The sequence below is a fragment of the Callorhinus ursinus genome, unplaced genomic scaffold, assembly GCF_003265705.2.
Source record: "Callorhinus ursinus isolate GAN/ISIS: 27379988/994484 unplaced genomic scaffold, GSC_fseal_2.0 scaffold75, whole genome shotgun sequence".
NCBI lineage: Eukaryota > Metazoa > Chordata > Mammalia > Carnivora > Otariidae > Callorhinus > Callorhinus ursinus.
Genome location: NW_027397137.1, coordinates 2,270,253 through 2,297,516, shown reverse-complemented (window position 1 = coordinate 2,297,516; position 27,264 = coordinate 2,270,253). Strand labels below are relative to the sequence as shown.

At 43.8% G+C, this 27,264-nt stretch overlaps 1 protein-coding gene across 1 annotated transcript in view; it reads left to right on the top strand.

Moving 5' to 3' along the window:
- DSCAM (DS cell adhesion molecule) overlaps positions 1-27,264 on the top strand; it is an 822,687-nt gene that overhangs the window by 152,448 nt on the left and 642,975 nt on the right. Inside the window, exon 3 of the mRNA XM_073887019.1 lies at positions 1,865-2,011. Within this exon, the coding sequence (XP_073743120.1) occupies positions 1,865-2,011 (147 nt within the window). The remainder of the gene's footprint in view (positions 1-1,864; positions 2,012-27,264) is intronic.

Below are 27,264 nucleotides of genomic sequence, written 5' to 3'. Positions count from 1 at the left end.
GACTTCCAGCTCTATTACAAAGCTGTCATCATCAAGACAGTATGGTACTGGCACAAAAACAGACACATACATCAATGGAACAGAATCGAGAGCCCAGAAATGGACCCTCAACTCAAGGGTCAACTCATCTTCGACAAAGCAGGAAAGAATGTCCAATGGAAAAACGACAGGCTCTTCAACAAATGGTGTTGGGAAAATTGGACAGCCACATGCAGAAGAATGAAACTGGACTATTTCTTTACACCACACACAAAAATAGACTCAAAATGGTTGAAAGACCTAAATGTGAGACAGGAGTCCATCAAAATCCTAAAGGAGAACACAGGCAGCAACCTCTTCGACCTCAGCCGCAGCAACTTCTTCCTAGAAACATCGCCAAAGGCAAGGAAGCAAGGGCAAAAATGAACTATTTGCAGTTCATCAAGATAAAAAGCTTTTGCACAGCAAAAGAAACAGTCCACAAAACCAAAGACAACCAACAGGATGGGAGAAGATATTTGCAAATGACATATCAGATAAAGGGCTAGTATCCAAAATTTATAAAGAACTTCTTAAACTCAACACCCAAAGAACAAATGATCCAATCAAGAAATGGGCAGAAGGCACAAACAGACATTTTTCCAAAGAAGACATCCAAATGGCCAACAGACACATGAAAAAGTGCTCAATATCGCTCGGCATCAGGGAAATCCAAATCAAAACCTCAATGAGATATCCCCTCACACCCGTCAGAATGGCTAAAATTAACAAGTCAGGAAAAGACAGATGTTGGCGGGGATGTGGAGAAAGGGGAACCCTCCTACACTGTTGGTGGGAATGCAAGCTGGTGTGGCCCCTATGGAAAACAGTATGGAGGTTCTTCAAAATTTGAAAGTAGAGCTACCATACGATCCAGCAATTACACTACTGGGTATTTACCCCAAAGATACAAATATAGGGATCCGAAGGGGTACGTGTACCCCGATGTTTATAGCAGGAATGTCCACAAGAGCCAAACTGTGGGAAGAGCCAAGATGTCCATTGACAGATGAATGGATAAAGAAGATGTGGTATATATATATACAATGAAATATTATGCAACCATCAGAAGGAATAAAATCTTGCCATTTGCATCGATGTGGATGGAACTGGAGAGTGTAATGCTGAGCGAAAAAAGTCAAATCAGAGAAAGACATGTATCATATGACCTCACTGATATGAGGAATTCTTAATCTCAGGAAACTGAGTGTTGCTGGAGTGGTGGGGGGTGGGAGGGATGGGGCGGCTGGGTGATAGACATTGGGGAGGGTATGTGCTATGGTGAGCGCTGTGAAGTGTGCAAGACTGTTGAATCACAGACCTGTACCTCTGAAACAAATAATACATTATATGTTAAGAAAAGGAAGAAGAAGAAGAAGAAAAAGAGGAAGGGAGAAAAGGGAGAAGGGAGGGGAAGGGAGGAGAAGGGAGAGGGGGAAGAAAAAAAAGAAGGAAGAGGATGGACTCTGAAAAACAAACTGAGGGTTCTAGAGGGGAGGGGCGTGGGGGGATGGGTTAGTCCGGTGATGGGCATTAAAGAGGGCACGGACTGCATGGAGCACTGGGTGTCGTACGGGAACAATGAATCATGGAACACTACATCAAAAACTAATGATGTATGGTGATTAACAAAACATAATTAAAGAAAATTGTGGTTTATTTGTGAAGGGGATGAAAGTTTTTAAGACATGAACTGCAGGTTTCTTCACTTTTTTTTTTTTCCCCAATGACTGTATTTGGTACAGTTACTCTATGTAAGCTCCAGTGCATATATTTATTTATGACGTTCTCCCCGAATGAGCTCCTGCTGAGGTATCTTACGAAGCGTTCTCTCCTTGCCTTCCAGTTTTACGGGAGCCCTATACAGTCCGTGTGGAGGACCAGAAAACCATGAGAGGCAATGTTGCGGTCTTCAAGTGCATTATCCCCTCCTCGGTGGAGGCGTACGTCACCGTCGTCTCCTGGGAGAAAGATACCGTGTCACTCATCTCAGGTAGGTGGGGCACGTCCGGGGCGCAGGACGTGGGGCTCACCTTCAGGCTGTTCCAGGTATTGAATTGGGTCGCTGGATCTGTGTTCATCCTAATAGGAATTAGCATATGTATTGTTGACGCTCTTTGAGGATTGTGTGACTTCAGTGCTTTATATTGCTTTCGTGGCTCGATTCAGATATTCTTCAGTGAATTGGCTGATGGACAGAAGTAAGTTACTGTACATATAGCTATCATGTTACTTCTCAGAGGCAATTTTGGCTTGTTTCTGCTCCTGAAAATAGGGCAGTAGGGTTTTTGCACCTGTGAGAGACCTCAGTGATAACACTTACAACTGATAGCCTGAAACTATAATCTGGGAAACAGAAGCTCTGGTTTTCACTGTGACCATTTCAAATGTCTTCAGAACTATGTGATGTCTCTGACCTCTTTCTTGAAGATTCTATTCAGAATATGTATTCATTACTGAGATATATATATATATATATATGGGTTTATTTTCAGAACCTGGAAATGACGCAACTGAAATTTTGCTTCTAAGATCTTATGGTTCTTTTCTTGTGGTGTTTAAGTAGATTTCTTGCCCCCTTGCTGTTTACCTGGAAAGGGTCCAGTGCTCCTGCTTTGCTCATCTTTGGATAGTGAGTGACCCTGGGCTGCTTTCAGAGAACAGTGGTGATGAGCATCCAATGTGCTATAACACGTTATAAATGCCTGCTTTTCTTTACATGTCTGTGTGGATGTGTGCACAAGTGTGCACACACACATGCTTTCATATAACTCTTGAATACCCCCCAAATTTTGCTCATTTATAGACCTAAGAAATTGGAACTAAACTCTCACGGTGACATAGCATTTCTGTTTTTCAGCTTATTGATTTTCTAGACAGTGTAGGTTGCCAGTGTAGTTAACCATTAAAACAGTCATTAAACCATTAGAAAAAATTAAATCTTTGGTCTTTAAAGTACATCCAATAAACTAGCATGTAACAGACATTATCAGGTTTTCTTAACACTGTCCAGAGTCCCTCGAACTTCACTGAACAATAAATGCCTTGCTGTTATGTTGATTAATCATCATAATTTAACTTAAAGTATGGAAAAAATACTAAGCTTAATTCCTGAAATATGATTGCAAATAATCGTAATAGACTCACCTGTACACTTGTATTTGTTGTGGTTTTTAAAATATTTATTTATTTTTAGTAATCTCTAAACCCAGTGTGGGGTTTGAACTCATGGCAAAGCGTCACATGCTCTCCCGACTGAGCCAGCCTACTTGTTGTCTTTAATTAATGGGTTTAAGGGCTTCTGTTTTGAGGTCATTTTAGTTTCTTAATGGCGGATGGAGAGATCTGATGACAAGTCCCTCCGGCTGAGCCCAGGGCCAGAGTGGAAGGGTATTCACATGCACGTAGTGAGGGCTTGTGGGTGCACCGAGGGGAGGATGGACCAGGATTTGCAATCTCCCACACTCGGGGGACTGGGCTGATGGAGGCTCAGCCATCATAGAACAGCCATCGGACAGCCCCCAGGGTTTGCTGTGAAGAGGGAGAGAACGGTGGAGGATTGCAAACTGTCTCCGTGTACTTTTACTTGAGGAGACATATTCATTTCTGTTAATATTTAATTGGCCAAAGCAGGTCACGTGCTGTATCTTACTTCAGTTAGGTGTGCCCGGAAGGAGAGAACCACTGGAGATCTGGGTGAGAAATAGAAATATCTACCGAAGGTTTTATATACCTATCGATATAGATATCTATGTGCATAGATATGTTTTATATGTTCACAAGATAAGTTATATTTAAAAAATATACTGTGTGCATTCTTATGTTTCCTAGGCATCTTTAGTTAGTGGTATCCCCATGAAGGTTTCATCTTGTTGCAATCGATGTGAATAGATTTTTTTTTTTTTTCAAACATGAACCTAATAAAATAAAATAAATGGAATTTTATATCTGGTGAGCAGAAAGGGTGCTGATATGCAAACACAGAGCTGGGGTCTTGCTGATGGGTTCTGACGACGCCCACATCTCTTCAATCATGCATGGAAGCTTTACCCTTTGGCAGAAATTTAAAAACAATGTGTGCCAGGGATAAGTACTTGGCTTTTCTTTTTTGCACAAAAGTATCGAGAAAACCAATGTAGTATAGGCTTTGATCTCATTAAGGGATACTTCAGTAGCAGGTTTTTGTTTGTTTGTAAGTAAGCCATCTAACCAAACACAAGGCATTCTCAAGATGCTCCACATGGCTCACATGGTGTGTGTGTGTGCGTGTGTGTGTATGTGTATACAGACAGAGAGAGACGGAGAGAGAGAGACAGAGAGACTGAGACACACCCAGAAAGACAGTGAGTCAGAGCTGTTTGCATTCTCAGGGAGTTTAACATGAGAACAGCACCCCGTTGCAGTGTTATGATCTGTAAACAGGAAGTCTGGAAATTATCCTTGTAATGCACCTTGCAGTGGCTTGCTGTTGGACCCTGTTTCCAACACCCGAGCTCCACCCATTGGGGCTGCCAAAAATGCCCAGAGAAGGAGGTCATGAAGCCACTGGAGGTGACAAAATGGTTAAAAACATTGGGGGATCTTAATTAATAAGCCAGTTCCTTATGGTTTTGGTGGAGAAGGATTACATTTCTCGCTGGCGGCCAGGGCCCTGAGTGAGGTGGGGCACAGGGGACTACACGTAGGAGGTCAGGAGGTTCAGAGAATGAGCCTGGGGCCTCCATCCTGTAGGCAGCAGGGGGACATCTGGATTGTATGCATAGCAGATTGTCTGCTAAAGGTTAATTTGTCTGTGATTTGTAAATAAATGGATAGCCCCGGTGCCTCGGTGCCTCCTTGCTAAACTGATTTAGCTTGGTGGTTAGCAGGGGCCGTCACCCCATGTCAGTCTTTCTGGGATTCCAAGACAGCCCAGCCGTCAGTGAATCTGGCTGGGAATGCTCCCAGGAAACATGCCTGCTCTGCACACATCACTTCCTTCGATGGAGGAGGGCAGTGACCCAAATCCTCCATGAAAACGAGGCTGTGTGAGTCTCCACCGCAGTGGATAGAGTGGGAGGAGAAGACCGGGATTGGGGCTGATCCAAGAAAGCTGGAGCTCCCACAGGCCACCCAGGGCCTTGGCCACTGTCCCTGCATACATGGGGCTCATGGCAGGAGGTCGCCTGCACAGGGAGAGGCCTGTTCCCTGGGGCTCCGCTCTTGTCCACCCCCTCAGCCTCTTGGGTCCAGAGCTCCCTGGGGGAAGGCCAAAGAGGCAAGGCCTGCTTCTGGTCGGTGAGCATCCAGCTTCTGCAGACCTTCTAGGCCAGGGTTCTTTGGAAACCGAGGCTAAGGTGAGTGGATATCTGTCGCCTAGGAAAAAATGTAAATATTGGTGAATTCCTATAAAAAGAAAGGAATGGCTTCTACGGGCATGTCCTACTAATTTTTGCCCTTTACTTTGGTTGAGCAAATCAATGACTGGGCTATGTTCTTGCAGGGGTGAGAAGCACCAGTCATGTCTGTCTGGGTTTCATTGTGAGCTGTATGGGTTCATTAGCTGTTCCAACAGTTGTGTTCATTAGCTTATTACGCATGAGGTCAGGCATTGATTTCTTTCCAGGGGAGGTTTAAGTTGGCCTGACTCTAGACTCAGGAATCAAGCTGTGCCTGTCTTATCAGATGAGGTCATTAGATCACCAAATTAAGAGGATAAATGGGTTCATTTATTTTAAATGATCTTTGGAAAGAATCCTCCAATGGTCTTGTTATGGACTGAATGTCCATGTCCTCTTAAAATTCGTATGTTGAGGTCCCAACTCCCAATGTGATGGTATTCGGAGGTAGAGCCTTTGGAAGAATTAGGGCTTGAGGAGGTCATGAGGGTGGGACACTCCATGATGGGATTAGTGTCCTTAAAATGAGAGATACCAGGGCCTTCCTTCTCCACTGTATGAGCACAGTGAATCTCAGAAGAGGGCTCTTACACAACCCGACTGTTGAGGCAGCCTGTTCTTGGACTACCAGCCTCCAGAATTGTGAAAAATAAATGCCTCTTGTTGAAGCCACCCAGCCTGTGGTATTGTATTTTATTTATATATATATATATATAGCAGCCAGAGCTGAAAAAACAGGCTGAGAAGTAGCCATCCCATAATTCCCCCAGGGGAAGGAGAGGCACGTGATGTCTGATGCTACTGTGTGCTCTGCTTTGCCATCTCCCTGGGCTCTTCACCTGACCACAGGATGGCGTGTGGTCCACCTTCACTCTCATACTCTGGCCGATGGGTGATAGGCACTGGGGAATGTGTGGAGGGAATGCATCTCAGGGACAGGTGCACATTGTGCATCTACTGTCCTCAATGATCTACTGCCTTCTACCTAAGAGAAAGGAGCCAGGAAAAGCAAGAGCGATGATGTCCATACTCATTTTCCAACAACCTTATCACTTCTCTTCCTCTGATCACAAATGAGAGCCTTTTAAATATTAGAATATTAGTGTAGCCCAGTAAAAGTGTAGTAGTTTGGATAGTGATGTGCCTTGGGAGGTATTGCTGATGTGGAGATACAGAAGACCCCATCCTGGCAAAGAACAATATTGACAGCTTTATATTTGGGTTTCACTCAGTGGCCCGTTGTGAGTTTCTTCCTGATTAGGGAGGCTGGCAATGAGAGAGCCCAGCATTCTGTGTCTGTTTCCTCTGATAAAATTCTGAGAATCTCACCGGGGGTTTAGCTACATTAACATCAAAGACACAGCCCAAGGGTAACTGGATTTGGAAAATGGAAACTGAACATTTTACTATTCTCAGAGAATCGGCCTCCCTCTTTAGCACTGGCCCAATTTTCTGTTACGATATTTCCCATCTGAACACCTCTATTAGTGATGACTCAAGGAGAATGTTATCTCTTAGGATCAATGAGTTCAAGTCAACAGATGATTATCTCTTTCCTATATTTTGGGTAAAAGTGAACATTTTCTGCCCACATTAAATATCAGAGGGCATTAGCCCAGCACTTCACATGAAACACTCCACTCGTGGTGGTTTATGGATGCAGCATTTGGGTCTGGTCACCATAGATAAGGCGGGATCTGGGCTTGAAGAAGCCCCCTGTGGAGATGGCTTCTGCTCTCAGGGAGCTGAGCGGGGAGATTACCGTGTTGTGTGTGGGGTGAGCATGGGGACAGGCAGAGGGGCGACCACCACAGGAACACACACCTGCAGTGTGTGGGAGGGACACAAGTGGGAGAGACAGAAGCTTTCCCAGAAGTGGGGGCCGTTTAAGAGAATGTTGGTTTGCATTTTAGGCTGGGGAAAACAATTACATCGTAGATACAGTCACTCCAGGTAGGCAAGGTTTTCACGTTTCAGCAAACTTAAACTAAGAGCAGGTTTGATGTACTCTGTTGTCTTTTGGAGTGGGGGGCACAGCTTCTGAGAGTAAGGAGGGCTGTATGTGGCCCGTTGTCACTGTTCATGAGCCCCGCAACTCTAAGAGAGTGCACGTTCTTGCCTCCTAAGGCACTCGTATTTTCATTTTACTCCTGGTCACTGAGCATTTTCAAGGTGACCTGCGACGAAGCCGCTCAGGTTGCCGTGGTGGTGATAAGACCCAATTCTGCCCTCAAGGTGCTTGTGAGTAAAGGGAATGAGATCAACATCAAAATGACTTAGGGGACAGGCCTATTGTCACCTGCAGGCCTGGTCTTTGATTTTAAAAAGTCCAGGGATGTGATGAGCACTGGGTGTTCTATGCAACGGATGGATTACTGAACTCTATATCTGAAACTAATGATGAACTGTATGTTGGCTAAATGAATTTAAATCAAAAAATAAATAAAAGTACCAGGGAGTTGCAGGAAGAAAAAAGCATTGCTTTCACATTCACTGAAAAAGAAATTTGTAGGTCCAAATGGAAACTGCTAAAGGAGCATTTTCCTTCCCTCCCTCCCTCCCTCCCTCCCTCCCTTCTTTCCTTCCTCCCTCCCTCCCTCCCTCCCTCCCTTCCTTCTTTCCTTCCTTCCTTCCTTCCTCCCTGCCTCCCTGCCTCCCCATCTATCTTGATTTCCAGCAAGTAGGAGGCTCATTACAAACACTCGAAATCAGCACAGGACGGATGTAGCAGACTGGAATTAGAAAGGTGGAGAGATGTAGTATTTTCACTGTGCTATATTTTGAGCAAGCGGGATAACTGAAAAATGGGCAAGTGCACAGGAAAGGAGGGTCCTGGTCTCTTTCTTTTTTAAAAGCCATTACTTGTTTATACTTTTGCCACTTAAGTCTATTTTCACTAAATTAGGTTTTGCATGCTACTCTGCTGCCACCTGAAAGTAATTAAAACCTGTGTGGGGAGTGCAGAGGAAACTCCGCCTGACACTGGGAACGAAGGTGATGTTAGACAGGTGGCTCGAGTCTGGCATTCCGGAAATAAACCACTAGTGGGATCCTGAAAGGTCCAGAGTGAACAGAAAATCTACTAAGTGTCAGCCTTCAGAGAGAAGACACATTCCCATTCTCAAAATCAGAAATTGTATTGAAGATTATAGCTCAAAACAAAAAAAAAATGTTTTTGACTTTTGAACTTCTGAGACAAGTAGGCACATGGCTAAGGACATGTTAACATAATATTTTAAAAAAGAAAGAAAGGAAGAAAGGAAGAGAGAGAGAGGAAGGAGGGAAGGTAAGGAAGGAAAGGAAAAAGACAAGGAAAGACAAGGAAAATGTGGTAGCAAATTTATCCCAGAGCCTCTCAGGGTGTGTGTATGTGTATGAAACACCCCTTCGGCCGAGAAGGTGTTGGGTCGTTAGGTCAGCCTCACACACTGCTTGGTTTCCTACCAAGGATCACCAGGGGATTTTGGCTGCTGATTGCAGCTCCCACAGATTAGCTGGTGACCAGGGAGCAAATCTCTTTTTTCCCTGCCTCAGCTTCCATATGTAGATAGAAGATGGTTTTACTGGTCCCTCTCCTAATAAAATGGCAGAATATTAAAATTCCAAATTGAATATTTCATTTCTTAAGCCAGCTCTTTTTTTTTTTTTTTTTTTGTCTTAGACTTAATCTCATAGAATTTTTATTTTATGCATGTTTCAGAGGCTTGGTGATTTGCTAGGCGGACTCCCAGGATTAAGCATATAATTTTACTCACCTCTGTGATTTATTACAGTGAGAGGATGCAGAGCAAAATCAGCAAAGGGAGAAGGTGTATGGGGAGAAGTCTGGAGGAAACCAGGCACAAGCTTCCAGGACTTTCTTCCGCATAGATTCGCATAGGTCACACTTAATCCCCATAGCAGGGAACGATGACAAGTATAAAATACTTTCTACCAGGGAACTCATTAGCGATTCAGTGTTTAAGGATTTTACTGGAGGCCAGTCACGTGGGCACTCTCTACCAGGCATGTACCAAAATTCCAGACTCCCAGAAGGAAAGTTTAGGTATTCAAGAAACCCTATTGTTTGTATAGTTTAGACACAGTGAGGTGGCAGGAACCCTCCTGAAATCCCAGTTACCAGACACCAGCCAAGGGTCAGCCTTGCAAGCAGGCCTGTTAAGGAAAGCAGTTCTAGACCTAATATGTTAATTGGTTTCTGTACAGGGCAGTTTTCTCAGAGATGGCGGCTCATTGCATGTCACCCAGTCGACAATCCCTTTTTGAATGTGCCCAGCACCAAACGCTGGAGAAAGCAAGTGAATAACTTCTTCCTAATCTTGCATGGTCTGGTCTCTACCACTTGCATGCTACTGAAACTTACATTTTCAAGGTCACCCAGGACTTCCTAATGTCAAATCCCAATGGCAAGTTCTGACTTCCTTGAAGAAGCTAAACCATTGACCTTCTTCCTCCATTGATTGCCCTCCTTTGGTTGGCTTTCTCCTCTCTGATTATTTCTGCACTATCTCTTTCCTTATTTTTTCCTCCCTGCTCAGAAATGTAAATAGACCCCAAAACTCAGTCTTTACCCCCAGCATCTTCCAATCTCCACTTTCTTTATTGGTCGTCTCATTTCTTTCCCGGGGCTTTGTCCATCATGTCTATGTAGATGATCCTAACTTTGGGCCTGTCTTCTCCCCCTGGGCTTGCTTATTCCCTACTGTCTGCTCCGCTCCTGCCACCTCCACAGAGCGTAACTAAAGCAGCATTCAGCATTCTTTCCAACCACAAATGAATTTGCCTTTGAATTACTTCTTTCTTTTTTTTCCTCCAGATTTTAACTATTAGTTTCCAAAATTTCACAAACTAGGTGCTAACACACACCTTAAAACAACAGAAATGTATGCTCTCACAGTTCTGGAGGCTAGAAGTACAGGATCAAAATGGCAGCAGGGCCATGCTCTCCCTGAAGGCTCTAGGGAACAATCTATTCTATGCATTTCTCCGAGCTTCTGGTGGTCCAGCTGGTCCTTGGCATTCCTCAGCTTATGGATGCATCACTGCAATGTCTGCTCTTTGGTCACGTGGCCTCTGTCCTGGGCATGTCTCTTCTCTTCTCTAAGGACACCAGTCAGATTGGATTAAGGGCCCACCCTACTCCAGGATGATCTCATCTTAACGAATTACATTTATGATGACTCTATTTCCAAATGAGGTCATATTTCGAGGTTCCGGGAAGGACACGAATTTTGGGAGGGCGCTCTTCAACCCAGTACATTGACAAATCCTGATTTCTTTTGACCCTCTATTACACCTGTTTTACATCTTTCTGTCACCTGCTTGACAACTGACAAATGTGTATCAAATGAGATCCTGAAATAAAAACAGTTTCAAAAGGAAGGAAAGAAAAAGCAGAAAGTTTCAGTGCAGAGTGCCCATACCTGAATGACTATTCTCGTGCTGGCGCCTTTGCCCTGCCCCAGCTGTGTTAGAATGCCAGCTGGCAGCCACACGATTAGCTGCTTCCCCCTCAGCTGTGTGTAGCCTGCCCTTGTGTCAGACTGGGCTAGGGGCCAGGATGGGGACAGAATCAAGATGTTCCAGAGCCAAGACACCAGGGACTGTAGGCCAACTGCTTGACTTATATTTTCAGATCATGCTATGAACCGAATTGTGTCCCCACATTCATGACCCCTAACCCCCAATATTTAGAGATAAGATCTTTAAATGGTAGTTAAGGTTAAATGAGGTTTTAAGGGTTGGGCTCTAGTCCAGTAGGACTATGGCCTTATAAGAAGTGGGAGAGAGACATGTGAACACACAGGGGGAAAGCAAGGGGGCTCTCACCAGAAACCAACCCTACCAGTACGCTAATCTCTGATTTCCAGCCTCCAGAACTGTGAGAGTACTTTCCTGTTGTTTAAGCCCTCCAGTGTATGGTATCTTGTTATAGCAGTCTGAGCTGACTAATATAGAAGATATGCATATAAACTCACTTTCTCAATCTAATTCTGCCACTTCGAAACTGCATGTTACCTTGCTCCCCCACCCAACTTTCTAGGTTGCACTGGCACATTAGTAAATAACATATATGAAGCAATCTGATGATAAAGTGAGCTCTCACGCTTTTGATAAATGATTCTATTTTCAGGTGCAGTGGATATTTTGTAATTTAGAGTCCTACGCTTCCTCCCCTAAGGGAAAGGAGGACATTTATTACTGGAAAAATGAATAATAAATTTCCCAAATGGCTAGTCATCTGAAAACTTATATGCAATACAAAATCTCCCCTGCGGGTGAAACCATATGGTATTTGTTGTACACCTGAAACCAATGTAACCTTTTGTGTCAACTATATTCAAAAAATATTGTGATGTGATGAGCACTGGGTGTTATACACAACTGATAAATTATTGAACACTACATCTGAAACTAATGATGTACTGTATGTTGGCTAATTGAATTTAAATAAAAAATAAAAATAAATAAAAAAAAATTTCCCCCCAAAGTACCCCAAATTCAAAAGTCAATCCCAAAGTAACTGTATTTTTGTTGGATAAACAATCATTTTGGATTGAAACGTCTACAACTAAGCCCTATTTGTAGTGGCTGTGCTGTGTCCATGTGTGGCTAACTAATGAGAATATTTACAGGGGCCCCTGACTGGCTCAGTTGGTAGAGCATGTGATTCTTGATCTCAGAGTCATGAGTTCAAGCCCCACATTGAGTGTGGAGCTTACTTAAAAAAGGGGGGGGGGTTATAGGATATTTTCGTCTGTTTAGTTTCTGGAAACATAGTGATAATGCCCACTATTGACTGTCCAGAATTGGGCTGTTTAAAGAATTGAAAATCTCTAGCACGTGCTGCTTTGTGTGAGCACAGTCAAGATGTCCTTTGTGGAGAAGCTAATAAGCAGGTACAGTAAATAAACAAATATAGACTGTTTTCAAAAATCTCCCAACTGGGTCACATGCTCTTCCAGGGAAGGCTTCAGGCTTCTGTTCACCTTTCATTTTGCCAACAGTCTGTGTGATGTCTTGGGTTTGAACTTAGACCTGGCTTTGGGTCCCAATTTCACAGCTGTGAGAGCTTCAACAATTAATTACCTCTCTGTAGAATTGGACACGGTATTTTGATAAAGATTAGAAATGCCAGGGGAGGTGCTCCATGAATTATAAATACCTAGCCAATTCCTGGTCTCTAGCTATGTATTCGTCTATCTCGTCAGAAGGCACTAGGATGGACCCTGAAGCTGACGTCTAGGTCTACATTCCCAGTCCACCACAGCACACACTGTGGCCTTGGGCTGATCACATAGCTTTTCTATACCTCAGTTTCCTCGATTGGAAAATGAGAGCAACAACAGCAAGAACTACATCATAAGGTAGTTGTAACGATTAAATGAGTTAATCTACGTAAAATGCTTAGAACAGTGTTTGGTGTAAATGTTGGCATTGTTGTTGTTGTTATTTATCTTCTGTCTAAACTATTCCTGCTCCAGAAAGCAGGTGCTCAGGACTACATGATTTCTAAACAAAGAAGGAACTGTTTGTGTGTGCTTATTAGGGAGCAAAAGCAGAAATTATTCTATTTAAGAGGAATTACTAAAATGCCAGGTATGATGAATGATCTGGAGTCCTGCAATTTCAATGAAAGGTGTTAGAATGCGACTGAACTAATAATCTCTTGGGTTTTATCAAAATAAACAACATTTGCTTTATTAAATGTTTACTTTTATTAAATAGAAATCAGATAATGTATAATGAGCAATGAACCAGAATAAGAGGCTCTTTACTTTCTGCCTTACCTCCAGAGAGAAATCAGAAGACCTGTTTGAGGGAAGGTTTGAACTTACATTGAAACACTTCCAAAACGTTTGGGTTAGTGATCTATGTCAGGTTCTATCGAACAACTTCTAACAGCCCTGTAGGTGGTTATTCTCAGCAGCCCCACTTCCCAGATAAGAATACTGAGGCACAGGGTGTTTCAAACACTCATCCAGGGTCTTACCTTGCGGTTTTCCCTCTCTAGAAAGTAGAGGTTCTGCCTTTTGAAAAGTCTTTTGGTTTTCTACAGCACCCAAGTGTGTGAGAGTCAACAGAAGTTGTCAGTTGAATGACAAACAACTTATAACAGCTGTAACTTGAGAGTAGGGACTTATTTAACCAAGAAAAACATTTTCAAATATGGTATGATTTTGGATAGTTGACATATCTAGGACATTTCATGTGGTTTGGGGATAATATGCTTTATGTTTTTTGAAACGATATTCCCCAACTAGAGAAAAATCCAAATAGATGAAACTGTCTAGGATAAAAATAATTTTCTTAATTTTGATTTTATTTAAATTTGTACCTTCCCACTGCCTCAGATATAACATTATGATGCCCGGCATATAATAGTAGCTTGATAAATGTTTATTGAAAGAATGTTGAATGAGCAACTGTTCCATTAAAATTATGGTATTTTCTTTCAAATTATTCTTAATGCTTTAAGGAGAGCTTTTCCTTTCCTATATATTTTTTCTACTACTCTGAAGCACAATCTCACATCAACTTCTCCTCCCAGGGCAAAGTGTCTGGGCAGGTCAAATCCCATGCAACCTGGTGTTTCACAGCAGACTTTCATAAAATGATTATGTTCTAAGGGAAACAGATATGCCCAAATCCCCAATATTTGTTAGTCCCAAAGCAAAAGCTGTCTCCCATTATTCTTGAGAAATGATTTTATTTTTGTCACCTTCCAGTTTTGTGCTGTGACATTTGTTAAAATTTAGCACTGAATAGTGGGTAGGTGCACAAGACAAAGGAGATACTTCCATGCCAATACCTTTAGGGACATTTTAGAACATTTTCTAATGCACGAGATCCACAGCCAAGCCGTTATTCCTCACATTTTACTTTACTCATTTCTCTAAAGGGAGGTACACACACACACACACACACACACACACACACACACACACCCCTTCAGTAAACATAGTCAACTGTCCTGTATAGCTTTTGTGTGTAGGGGTGCCCATTTCAAAAATGGATCAGTGTGCTTCCCCAATTTATGATGCTACATCTGCAAACTATAGAATTTCTGCGTGGAGGAGGGTCAGAGTATCTTTTTGATGGGGATGGTGGAGCCTTAGAAAGGTCACATGACCAGCAGCAGGAATGGCGGCTGCCTAGCGGGAGGGCTCACCCATGTGAGTCTGGGTGACAATGGGAGTGTTGCCTAGAGCCTCATTCATCTCTATCACTGGACCAGATTTTGTGTTGGAAAATTATTTCATGGAGGAGGCAGGAGTCAGTGGGGAATCACACCTGGGATTTTTTTGTGTCTGTTTTGTACTAGTAACTTAAAGACCTTTTATTACTTTCATTTAAGCCCTTACTGTACATAAGGCATTATTTTTATTTTTTATTTTTTTATTTATATTTTTATATATATTTATATATATAAATATATATTTATATAAATATATATATTTATAATTATATTTATATGTTTATTTTATTTATATTTATTTTTATTTTTATTTTTTAAATATTTAATTTATTTATGTGAGAGAGAGAGAGGGAGAGCACAAGCAGGGGGCGGAGCAGAGGGAGAGGGAGAAGCAGATTCCCGCTGAGCAGGGAGCCCGACACGGGGCTCGATCCCAGGACCCTGGGATCATGACCTGAGCCGAAGGCAGATGCTTAACTGACTGAGCCACCCAGGCGCCCCAATGCATTATATGGCCCATGGAAGAGGTGCACGGGTGAGACAGAGGTGTCTGATCAGGGCTGACTTCAAGTCAGTGCCCTTTGCTGGAGTGAAGGAGCTGCCCACACTGCTGCACGCTTGGAACTGTTGATTTAAAAGAAGTTCCTTGAAAATTGTGCTTCTCAGGATAAGTCATTTTGAAATAGACTTAAAATCCCAAGTTTCTGAGTTTTATTTCAATATCAAATACTTCAAACGCGTTTTGATGCAAACAAGATGTTGCATATCTGGGAATGCGTACTGGTAGTTTCTAAAATATAAATATATTCCTTTAGAGGTAGACATGTCCTTAGATTGATGTTTCTAGACTTTATTTTGGATCAGGGACCAGCTGAGGAGGTAATGCAAACTACGGAACAGTGGATCGCCAGGAAACACATACGCACCCAAACCTGCACGATTTCTAGAACCTTTCTGTTTCTCTTCAAACTTGCAACCCATCTACAGCCTCCCACCGCCATCCATACCTGCCCTTGCCCAGACCAACTGGGTGTCCATCCCAGGTGAAACCCTCTGATAGACACATCAGGTAGTGAGAGTTTTTTTTTTTTTTTTTTTTAACGAAGTTTGACCTTGAAATCTCCAGCCTTATCCTTTTTCTGATCTCTTACTTGTGCTGCCCCTCTGCTCCCTTTGTCATGCACACACTTCCTCTGCTTTTGTGCCCGCTCCATCCTACGGTAGCTTTCAGTGCAATTGTTCTTGTACCAGGAAAAGTGAGGGGCTTTTATAAAGAGCCTTCATCAAGTCATTTTCAAACTACAGATGATATTAGGAAAGAAAGGCCGTACTGAATTTCCCCCTCCCTAATTAGATGGTGAAATTTTTAGTTCTTGGCATTGTTATCTGTTTGAATTGAAACCCTATCATTGAAAAAGCCAAATGAACTTGGAATTGAGGAGGGCCGTTTCCCAAAACGGAATGGAGCCAGACTTGAGCCCTCTGCAGAAAGCCAAAGCAACACGCCATCTGGGTGCACGTGACACATTTCTTCCGCTCCGGTTTCATGTAATTTGTTCTTTAAAAAATTATCCTGGGATTCAGGATTTAAAAAAAAAAAGAAATCATCTATACTGCAAATTCCTGCCACAAATAATCAAATGTTGAAGAGAATTGTATCTCAGCCAGGCAGATATCCTTTAAATGATACACGAACATTATTCAGGGTCTGTACGCTTTGCGTTGTCTTTATTTTCTGTCACTCTGTGTCCCAATCCGTGTCCCAGTGATGTCCCTCTTCTGCTGAATTCCCCTCTGTGTCCTGCCATTAAGTGAGGAGAAAATATAGCAGTGTGTGTCTCACCCATTTGCTCTTCTGGGGATTCCTGTGCCATCCCATCAACAAATGAAGGGAGCCTGAGCGCCCCACCGCTGGCCGTGCCCTCAAGTGACTCTCTAGCAAAAGGTTGCCACAGAACTCCAAAGTCGATCTTACGTGTGAGATGCACAGAACCTCTGATTTCCTTGGGACCTGATGAGTGATTTTCATTGGTCCCCTTACGTAATTTATTTATGGTCCTGAACATGTGAGCCCAGGTTTATGTTCCTGAATCTCTGGCTCTTTGTTTACTGGATTTGATTCATTGCTACAAAAAATGAAGGCATACATGCTCCTCTCTTCCTTTATCAAAATTACCAAAACAGTTATTGTTCATGTCTTTAATTTTATGTTGAGATTTTCGGAAAGAAATCCTTTGTAGATGGTAAGGGCATGCATAATTATCATCTTTCAAGGAAAAGTGACGAAGGTGGACAACCCATTTTATGTACTTAAAACATACACGTGTTGTGTACTCATCACTGATAATCTCAAATTTTATGCCTGCTTGCTGTACGTGGGAAAAATATATACCCATAGTTGCTTCAGTTTTCAATTTAGAATCTAAGAGTGAATTACTTCTTACTAATATTGGCTATTGATTTATAGATCTTTGATATGTACCCTTGTGAAATGGTTATTCAGAAGTAGGGTCGGAAGACCCAGGCATGTGTCATTTACGATATGTCTCTTTTGGAGGGTTGTTAAATTGTGACAGCAATGAGTGTCCATGCTCCTAAACCCCACATGTAATAAATAGCAGGATGTTGAAAGTGATGGCAGTTCGAACCTCTGTAAAGGTTCAGTAAATTTCTCTGTGTACATAAGGTTATGACATGAGATGTAAAACCCACTTTTACAGAGAAGTGTATTTGTTTGTTAATAACCATCATACGTGACCAGAATTTGAGGCAATTTAGGATGATGCACTTTTTCCTTTAATTTAAATTTGGCTCATTTATCTCCAGTCTCAAATCCTTTTCTAAGAGAATTAGGTGGGACAGAAACTATAAATTAGGGACAGTGACTTGCACTCAGTCATTGGAGTGGGCATCCTGTGCGAGGGTGAGCACACTGGGCGGAAACAAGAGATGGTGGGACAGAGGAAGGCGAGTTAGCCAGATGGGTGCGTCTCATCCTGCACACCCATATTCTCCCTGATGGCCGCATGATTCATTTAAAGGCTTATTGATTTTTTTCTTCTCTGCGCCAGCCTGCTGACCTGCTTTGTTGACAGGTTTGTGTGGATCAGACCGATCTGACAGTCAGAACTGTGCTAGTGGATTAGTCCCTGTGGTCCGGGACAAATATTTTATACTTAGTAGCCCTCATCAACAGTGAGAAAGAGATCCGTTAACATACCTTCCTATGCCATGTCGTGAATTCAGGGACAGCAGCCTACAATCAGAAGCAGCTGGGACTACTTGTTTAGTAAATGTGCAAAGTGTGTGTGTGTGTGTGTGTGTGTGTGTGTGCGCGCGTGCGCGCACGCGCGCACGCCTGCTTATGTATGGCTGTATGATGGAGTAATAGCTATGGCTTTCTCACTGTTAGTAACAAACATTAGCCAACATTTCGTTCTTAAAAAATACCTTTTGGAGGGGCGTCTGGGTGGCTCAGATGGTTAAACGTCTGCCTTGGGCTCAGGTCATGATCCCAGGGTCCTGGGATTGAGCCCCACACCCTGCTCAGCGGGGAGTCTGCTTCTCTCTCTCCTTCTGCTCCCCCTGCTTGTACTCTCTCTCCCTCTCTGTTAAATAAATAAATAAAATATTTAAAAAAAGCCTTTTTGATACCGGGATTGACTTCAAATTAATCCAGTGTGTTTGCGGGTGGGGGTTGGGTGTGGCAGGAGGGGATCATTGCTGAAATGGGTGGCGGACACATGGACGCTCATTAGGATCATATTTGTCTGTTGTGTATGTCTGAAATACTCTGTAATGAGAAGTTGAAAGAAAAACACCTGGATAACAAACCATAATACTTTTTATTTGAACCTTCAGAGTACACGGTTAGACATGAACAATTGGCACATCATCAAGCCAGAAATAGGCAGATTATGAATGTCATATTTTAAAAATTAATGATACATTAAGTGAAGTGTTGTATTCCTGCTGGTTATGAGCTCTGAAATTCTGGGACAACACTAGAACCATAAAAAAAATGTCCTTTAAAATTAGTGACGCTTCTCCAAGTTGAGAGTGTTCCTTCTCAGTTAATGAGATGAGGTATTTTTCAACCAGCATTTCCTAGGCTGTGTTTGTGGAGAGGTTAAGAGGATAGAAGATGCTCATGTGGATTCTGGGCTTTAAAGAATTAGGAAAGAATATATTAATCAATAGGAACATGGTTCTTTACGATAGGGCCGTGCAGTGCAAATCCTAAATGATCACTGCAATTTTTATTTTTATTTACTTTTATTTTCCAAGACCATCCATGATATTCCTTAGATTACAATTTGGGAAACAGTATGTTTGAATTTAAGGCCACTAAAGCTAATTTATATAAAAGTGGTGTTCCTTTAAACCTTAGGTTCAGTGATTAATGGTTAAGTATGGGCCAGATGTTGTCGTAGGACCAAACACCAACTATGGGTAGAACAAACCTGAAAATACTGTTTTTCTAGAATCTAGCGTACAGATGTCTCAGGTTTTATTGGATTTGGATTCTGTTTTGTACTTCTCTAGACATCATTTTTATCCTTTGTACTGTAAAACAAGACACCATCATGGCCAGCTCCAGAATAGTCCGGTATGGGGGGGAAGGAAAGGGTGTGTGTTTATGGCTGAGCTGGAGCAGCAAGAGGGGACCCACCATGCGGGGTCCTCAAGTGAGGCAAAGGTGCCTAAGAGGGACAAGCGTGGGAGGTGGGCAGGGCCAGTGCATGAAGGGCCTTCTCAGCCCATCAGGGAGTTTGGATTTTTTGGTGGGATGGTAGAAAACTGTTGTAATCTGGGCGGGGGGATGATGCGACCGTGGCTGCTCTATGGACGAGAGTGGGGAGTGGCGAGCAAACGGGTCATTGGGTGAGTGAGTACGAGACACAGTGCAGACTTGACCGGTCAGTAGACGTGGGGACAGAGCGAAGAGGACAGATCTGGGAGGTGTTTGGGGAGGATGTGGTATGTTGGCTGATAGAGTGACAGGTGACGGGTGAAAGAAAGACAGTCCTCAGGGATGACTCAGGTTTTGGTGTAGGGAATTCAGTGGATGGTGGTACCATGAACAAGTGAGGAGAAACCTTATTATTTAATTGAATCAATCAGAAATTGATCAGCTTTAATAATAGGGAAAGCCCCTTAGGGACCCTCTTCTTGGTGGGGGTGGGAGGGGAGGCCCGTTAGCCCCTTATGCTCGCCGAAAATATCTTCAGGAAGCTGGGTCAAGACCCGCTTCTCCCGCCTCTTCGTTTCCATCACGCTCTGTTCTTCGTTCTGTGTCACCGTGGGCTCTACCTGACTTACTGCTCCTCTGCCCCACCACTGACTGCACTCTGTTCTCCTTGACGGATTCAGGGTGGTCCTAATAAAGGCCAGTGAATGGTTTAGGCATTTGAGACAAGAAGGGAGGTAATGGGCTTCTCTTCTCAACTGCCCTGCTCCAGACCCCGGGTGTGACAGCCGACCCTGTGAATGTGGTTTCTCAGAGAAGTGCTGTTCCCTGTCCCCTCACCTTCGTGCTCAGCTTCCATGGAGCGTCCATGTCATCAGGCCTGGATTCATCTTCTCGACTTCAAACTGTTTTCCTGCTTTGTCCATAGTCATCCCCTTCTCTCTTCTCGTTTAGTGTGTGCAGACTTCTTCTTTCATTTTCCCAGCCTACTCTATTAGTCTTTTCTTCTTTAGGAGACATTCTTTTAACCTCTTCTAAGTTTTACAATTTCCACCCTTTGGATCATTTTCTTCACTGCCTTTGATCTCCCTCTGAATATTCCTTCATTAAGCGCAGCACGTAAATTTTCTTCTACACTTGTTCAGAGAGGAAAATAAAGTTTTATATCTCTATAAGGAAGTAAATGCAGTGAAAGACTGTCATGGCGTTTCTTTGCAGAAACTTTATGTGGTCATGTTTCTAATTGGAACATGGATATAAATCATGTCGTTTTCATGAAAAACTTGCTTCATGCCTTGTCATGCAGGAGTCCTTCTCAGCTTCAGCTTCAAATCGACCGGATGTGCTCTCTTCTAATGGGATAGCAATGTTACTTGATGAACACCCAGCCTTTTCTCTGGTACGAGTTACACGAAAAACACACATTTGACTTGTCTTCTCTTTGTTTGAACTGATGGTGGTTTAAGGGGAAATGCTGTCACCTGTGCAAAAGTGATTGGAGACTAATTTTTCAAAATAAATTGTGGAGGAGCTATTTGCACACCCACGTTCATAGCAACACTGTTCACAACAGCCAAACTGTGGGAGCAGCCCAAGTGCCCACTGACAAATGACTGGAGAAACGGAATGTGGTACATGCAAGAGAACATTATTCAGCCTGAAAAAAAGAGACAATTCTGACCCATACTACAGCATGGATAGACATTGAGGACATTTCTTGTGAATGAAATAGACCAGTCACAACGTGACAAATAGTGCATGATTCCGCTTATGTGTGCTCCCTAGAGGAGTCAAATTCTCAAAGACACAGACAGTAGAATGGGGGTGCCATGGACTGGGTAGAGGGAGAAAATGGGGAGCTGTTGTATAAAGCTTCAGTTTTGCAAGATAAAGAGTTCTGGAGATGGATGGTGGTGATGGCTGCATAATAATGTAAATGTACTCAGCACTACTGAATTGTACTCTGAAAAATGATTGAGATTGGGGCACCTGGGTGGCTCCGTCGGTTAAGCGTCTGCCTTCGGCTCAGGTCATGATCCCAGGGCCCTGGGATCGAGCCCCACATTGGGCTCCTTGCTCGGTGGAGAGTCTGCTTCTCCCTCTCCCTCTGCCCCTCCCCAATACCCCCCTTTTTTTTTTTCCTCACTACTCCTCTCTCTCCCTCTCTAAATAATAAATAAATAAATACATAATAAATAAAATCTTTAAAAATGGTTAAGATGGTAAATTTTATATTATACATATTGAACCACAATTAAAAATTTAAAAAGTAAATCATTGCATCTTCTCCCTTTAAATAATTGCATGGGGAAATGGGAAAACTGATTTTGTTCACAGATAAGACCTAGGTGAGTTAACTAAACAGGATCTTATGTGTAACACCGTATTTCACAAACAACTTCAAAAAGCATCGTAAGAATTATTTGTAAAAGAATGTGGTTGATGACATTGAATTTGGATTTTTAAATTATAGCCATATGTCAAAGAAAGCCCTTAGAAAATGATACAAAAGTAAGTGGTAGACTTAAGTTGTAATAACAGTTGAAGAATATGATAGTAATTTTACGAGTGTTTTTTTTCTTTAGCACTATGGTTGCCTGAATGGCATAGAACTGGGATGTAAGCTACAAGAAAGCAGGGCTTTTGATCTGTTTTGTTAATGTCTAGAACAGGAGCGGGCACAGAGTATAAGCTCAGTGAGTATTTGTTTAATGAGTGCACTCGGGGTATCTGTGTACTAGTTATCTTTTTTTTTTTAAGATTTTTATTTATTTATTGAGAGAGAGAGAGAATGGTAGAGAGAGAGCATGAGAGGGAAGAAGGTCAGAGGGAGAGGCAGACTCCCTGCTGAGCAGGGAGCCCGATGCGGGACTCGATCCTTGGGACTCCAGGATCATGACCTGAGCCGAAGGCCGTCGCCTAACCAACTGAGCCACCCAGGCGCCCTGTGCTAGTTACCTTTGAGTGTGTGGTGTGTACAAAAGTAGGTTCCTCAGCCAGTGCTACAGAACTTCTGAGATGAGGAGCCTTCCTTGTCTCTAGCATGTTACTACTTATCAGTGATCTTTTAGTTGTTAAATATCTCCTATCTCAGAATAAATAAGGTAAGCAGATCCTACAGATAAAAACACTGAAAAGCAGAAGGGTGGAGAGATTTGTGCATTGTCTCAAAATAGATGAGTAACAGGGGCACCCTCTGTTCAGGATGCTAAATCAGGCGATCCGTGTTCAGTGAGCACCTACTGTGTGCAAGCCCCATGTGTGGCTTTGTGAACGTCACTGTGACTAAGAGAGATGCTGAGCCCCCACGCTCAAGGGACGGGTAATCTGACGTGTGTGCGGAGGGGGATAGAACTGCTTTCTGAGGTTGATACCCACTACCCTCTTCTTTACCACCTCGTCTTAGCACCGATTTTTGTACTTTATTTTTTTTTCTAATTACATTCTTTTGGTGGGAGTATCCTAAAGAGAGAGAGAGTAGGGTCCTTTGTCATCTCTGTGTGGTCTGGAGGGATCTGTATCTTACAGACACGTTGTTATACAGTTGTTAGTTTCTGATATGACAGGCAGCCTCCTGTAGGACAGTCTGTTAATTCTGTTAAGTTTTATCTAAAGTAGTATCCTAGAACAATGTTTCCTAAACTGTTATGTGCACATGAATCACTGAGAAATCTTGTTAAAAATGGATTCTCATTCAGTTGTTTAGGGCAGAGTCTGAGACTCTGAATTTCTTTTTCTTTCTCTCTCTCTCTCTCTCTCTCTCTCTCTATTTATTTATTTATTATTTGACAGAGAGAGCACACAAGCAGGGGGAGCGGCAGGCAGAGGGTGAGGGAGAAGCAGATTCTCCGCTGAGAAGGGAGCCCAATGGGGGGACTTGATCCTGGGACACTGGGATCATGACCCGAGCTGAAGGCAGATGCTTGACCTACTGAGCCACCTGGGCACCCCAAGACTCTGAATTTCTAATGAGCTCTCAGGTGTTCTGAATCTGCTAGTCCAGGGGCCACACTGTGAGTGGCAAGACTGTAGGTTCTCAGCCCTAGCTATACATGAGAACCACCTGGGTGGCTTTTTATAAATACTGGTACTCTGTTCTTAGAGACTCACTTTAAGTGGTCTGGGCATGGCCCTAGCATCCATATTTTAAAAAGGTCGCTGAGTGACTTCAATGAGCTGCCGGTAATGAAGACCACTGCCCTGGACGAGCCCAGCTGCCACTTGCCTGTCACCCCAGGTAACCAAGTCCACTGATAAGATCTGGTGCAGACCAGTGTTGCTTGGAGTCTGAGGAAGGTGGGTGAATTATCATAAGGCAGCACCCGGCACAGGGACTAGTGTGCAGAAATGTATTTGCTGGGCAAGTGAGTGATCATTTTCAGACATTATAGATTATGGTGGGTGACTTGGTCCCATGGCTGTAGTCTCGGCCTCCAGCCCCCGACTTCATGGAGGAAGAAAGAGGTCTTGTACTCTGGGATAAAAGTTGGGGGAGGTATTGGAAAGAAAGTGGTGGAAAAATGTTTGTATCTGTGATGGATGATGGATGGATGGATGGATGGATGGATGGATGATGGATGGATGGATGGATATTGGATGGATAGATAGATTATAGATAAAATAAGAAAGAGATGAGACGAAGTCAACAGTTCAGAACAGAGAGGCATACATCCACGGTAATTTGCCAGGTCCTGAAGTCAGAAGAACAGATAGACACTATGGGCACGTCATTTCAACAAACACCAATATAAACAAGCATTTATTTTTTTGATAGTATGTTTAAATAAAAGTAGAAATGAAGTCTTAAAAAATTGCTTTGGGTAAAAATAAGTTTCCCTTCTAAGGTCTACTTTTCAGGTCCCATCCATTTACTTCCCAGCCATGACAGGGTCTCCAAGAAGCATGACCTTGCTGTGCAGGTTGGGGGCGGGGACATGTATTCTTCTATCTGAGCAGAAAGTGCTTTCTGGACTTTTCCTGAGATATTACTTTGATTGCATTATCAGATCGACAGGAAGTGACTTTCATGTTGTTTTATCTTCCTATTGCATTCCCGATGTACATGTTAGGAAACCTTTTCCTCAGCAGGCCTGCTTCTTCAGCAGGTGCAGCCTCTGTGAGATAATGCATGGCCTGTGTGGCTTTGAGGGTGACCACAGAAGGTGGCCTCTACAGATATGAAGGCCACCTTAGGACTTTTGCAGTGTCCCCTCTCACAAAACACCTGCAGTTCATGCATGTGAGGGTTAAAAGAATCAGGCCAACCGTTGGAAGCCAGCTAACAGGAGAACATTACGTTAAACAGACACTTAACCGACCACAGCGTTCTCAGGACCTCCTTGCTACACATCACTTTGGGCCCATCTGGGGAGCCCTTGCTTCTGGTCCCTGGAGCATCAGGTTGGGTTTGTGCCTCTCAGTTAGTATGAGCCACAGCTGGCCCTGTGGAGCCACAAACTGAGAAAACAGAGGGACAGAGCAGGGTCCGGCCATGGGTGCTGATGGCTTCACCCTTTGAAGGACCAGAGGGTCAGGAAAACACCTGCCAGGGACTTCCCGGACTCGTCAGAATGAACCATTACAAACAGAAGGGTGGCTCTCATGATGTGGGCAGAAGGAGGGCGAGGCTGAGCAGGTAGAGAATGTGCCGTGGCCCAGTCGAGGCAAAGCAGCATCCCCTGGGAGAGCAGCTGCGATCTGAGATCCGACCGCCCGCAGTCCAGGCTCTGTTGCTTCCTGGGCTGTGTGATCTTGGTCAAGTTACTTAGCACCTCTGCGCCTCATTTTCCTCCTCCACAAAATGATGATGATGTTACCACCCTTCTTAGCAGGTTGTTCTTAGGATGAAAGGGGAGACTGCCTGGAAAGTACTCCTGTTGGGGCTTAGGAAGCACGGAGGGTGTGGCCGTCAGCATCCTCATTATCAGAGCGCTCTCCCGAGCTCAGCTGCCACCAGGATGTGGGCGTACGAACGGGGAAGGGAGAAAAATCTCTTGCTGCCTGGTTTGGCACATTGGAGGTGCAGTTGGTCCCCTCAGGTTGTCACCATTGATGACTGAAGGTCCACAGTAGGGAGAGGTGGCCAAGGGCACAAGCACCTTCGGGCCTGGGCAGGTGAGGCAGGTGTGAACCAGGAGAGAAGCTTGCCACGGGGAAGCTGGGGGAAAACTGGGGGACTCTGCCCCTGACTCACCTTCACGCCAAAGGGACAGTGGATGGAGGACATTCGGGGGCAGTGTAGCATGTCTGACCACTGTCCTGACAGCTTCCCATCGAGTGTCATGGCCACCAGAATTCTCTGTCTTTTGGAGCTAGGGCATATTAGTCAGAGTTGATTCAGCAACTCATTGAAGGAGTGTTTATTGGGTGTGGCCATGAGTCAGGCATTGCATGGATGGTGAGACAGGAGTGTCGGGGGTCCCGTTCTCCTTGGCCTGTGGGCCTGGGAAGGCCTCAAACCATCATGCGAATGGCCCTCCAGTTATAACTGTGAGACATGAGGGATGTGTCCCCTAGAAAGCGGCAAGTAGTCATTTAAATGGGAAGGGAGCATTTGGGCAGGGAACAGCATGTGTGGGGCCCCTGAGGTAGGAGGTGTGAAGGGGAAGGGAACGGCCCTTTCCTGGTCACTGAGTCCAGTCTTGCCCCCTGGTTCCTGCTTTGGGATTTTTTTCTCATGCAGTCTCCCACCAGCATATTCTGTCCCCAGATATTCACGGGGCCTGTTTGTTCTCTTCTTGCCATTCAGGTCATGGTTGGGAACACACCTTCATTCTGCACCCGCCACTTCCCCCCACCCAGCCACTCACCGCGTCTTCTTCATGGCAGTTACTCCCCTTGGAAGGTCTGTTGTTCACTGATTTCTTTGCTTACTCCTCTTCTGAATGAAGGCCCATGGAAGTAGGTCCTTTGTCATACCCGGTGCTCTTTCCCGAACTTAAAACAGTGCGTGGCATGTACTAAGCACTCACTGTTTATGCAGCAACGGATGAGGGTTTCCAGCATGGTCACAGTTCCAGAAATACAGCCATGTAAAAGATGCCTCTACTCATAGGCCAAATACACAGAGCAAGTTTGCAGTGTGGTTCTGGGCATGGCTGACTCACCGCAGCTGCTTGGTTGCTCCAGGTCACTTCTTTGGGGACCTTGAGCCTGCCAAGCGACAGGGAGGGCAGGGTGGGCCTTGCTTTCTCAGTCTGCTTGCAGTCCATGTTTCTCTTAGAGCATACGTGCAACCCTCGGACGGTTCCCAGGCGTGCCTTCCCCCCTGCGTAGTGAGCCCTTAGTCTAGTTACCATGACAAGAGGGTCTCTCCAAAGGATGTGTTGTCAGGAATAGGGCCTCCCTCTCTCAAGGTGGCCGTTGCTCTGTTCCCACCAGGCCAAAACTCATGGTTTTTGTCAATTTTTTTGGAAGCAGCATTGTAGGTCCTGTAATCCTCGCCTTCACCCTTGGGGAAACCCGACAACTCTATTCTGTCTAGTGACTGACTAATGATGCCCGGAAGCAAACTTGGGCATCGTGACGGCATCCACGGAGAGTGAGCAGATTTTTACAAATACGATGAGAAATCCTGTGAGTCCCAGTGGAAGGACCCCACTCCCTGCCTCCGTGAAAATACAGATGTTTTTACAGACTTCACAACTGGTTCTATGTACACTGGATGGCATTGGGATGTGTTTCTCAGCCTGTTAGAAGAATGTACTTCTTTGTCTCAGGCTGTGGATGAGGGGTCATTTGCAGATGGAGATAGACTTCCGAAGAAGAGGAACACTGGCTTTGTAAATCTGAATATATAATTTGGGCAGATTGACATCTGAACACCTATTTACACCACGTTATAAACTTGTAATTCAAATGTATTGGTTTTTTTTTTTTTTTATAGCAATAAACTCAGTTCAGGATTTGGGCAAATTGGGACTGTTTTGATGGCAAATGCCAAACAAGAGCCCAAAAGGATATTATTGGCTCATATAGCT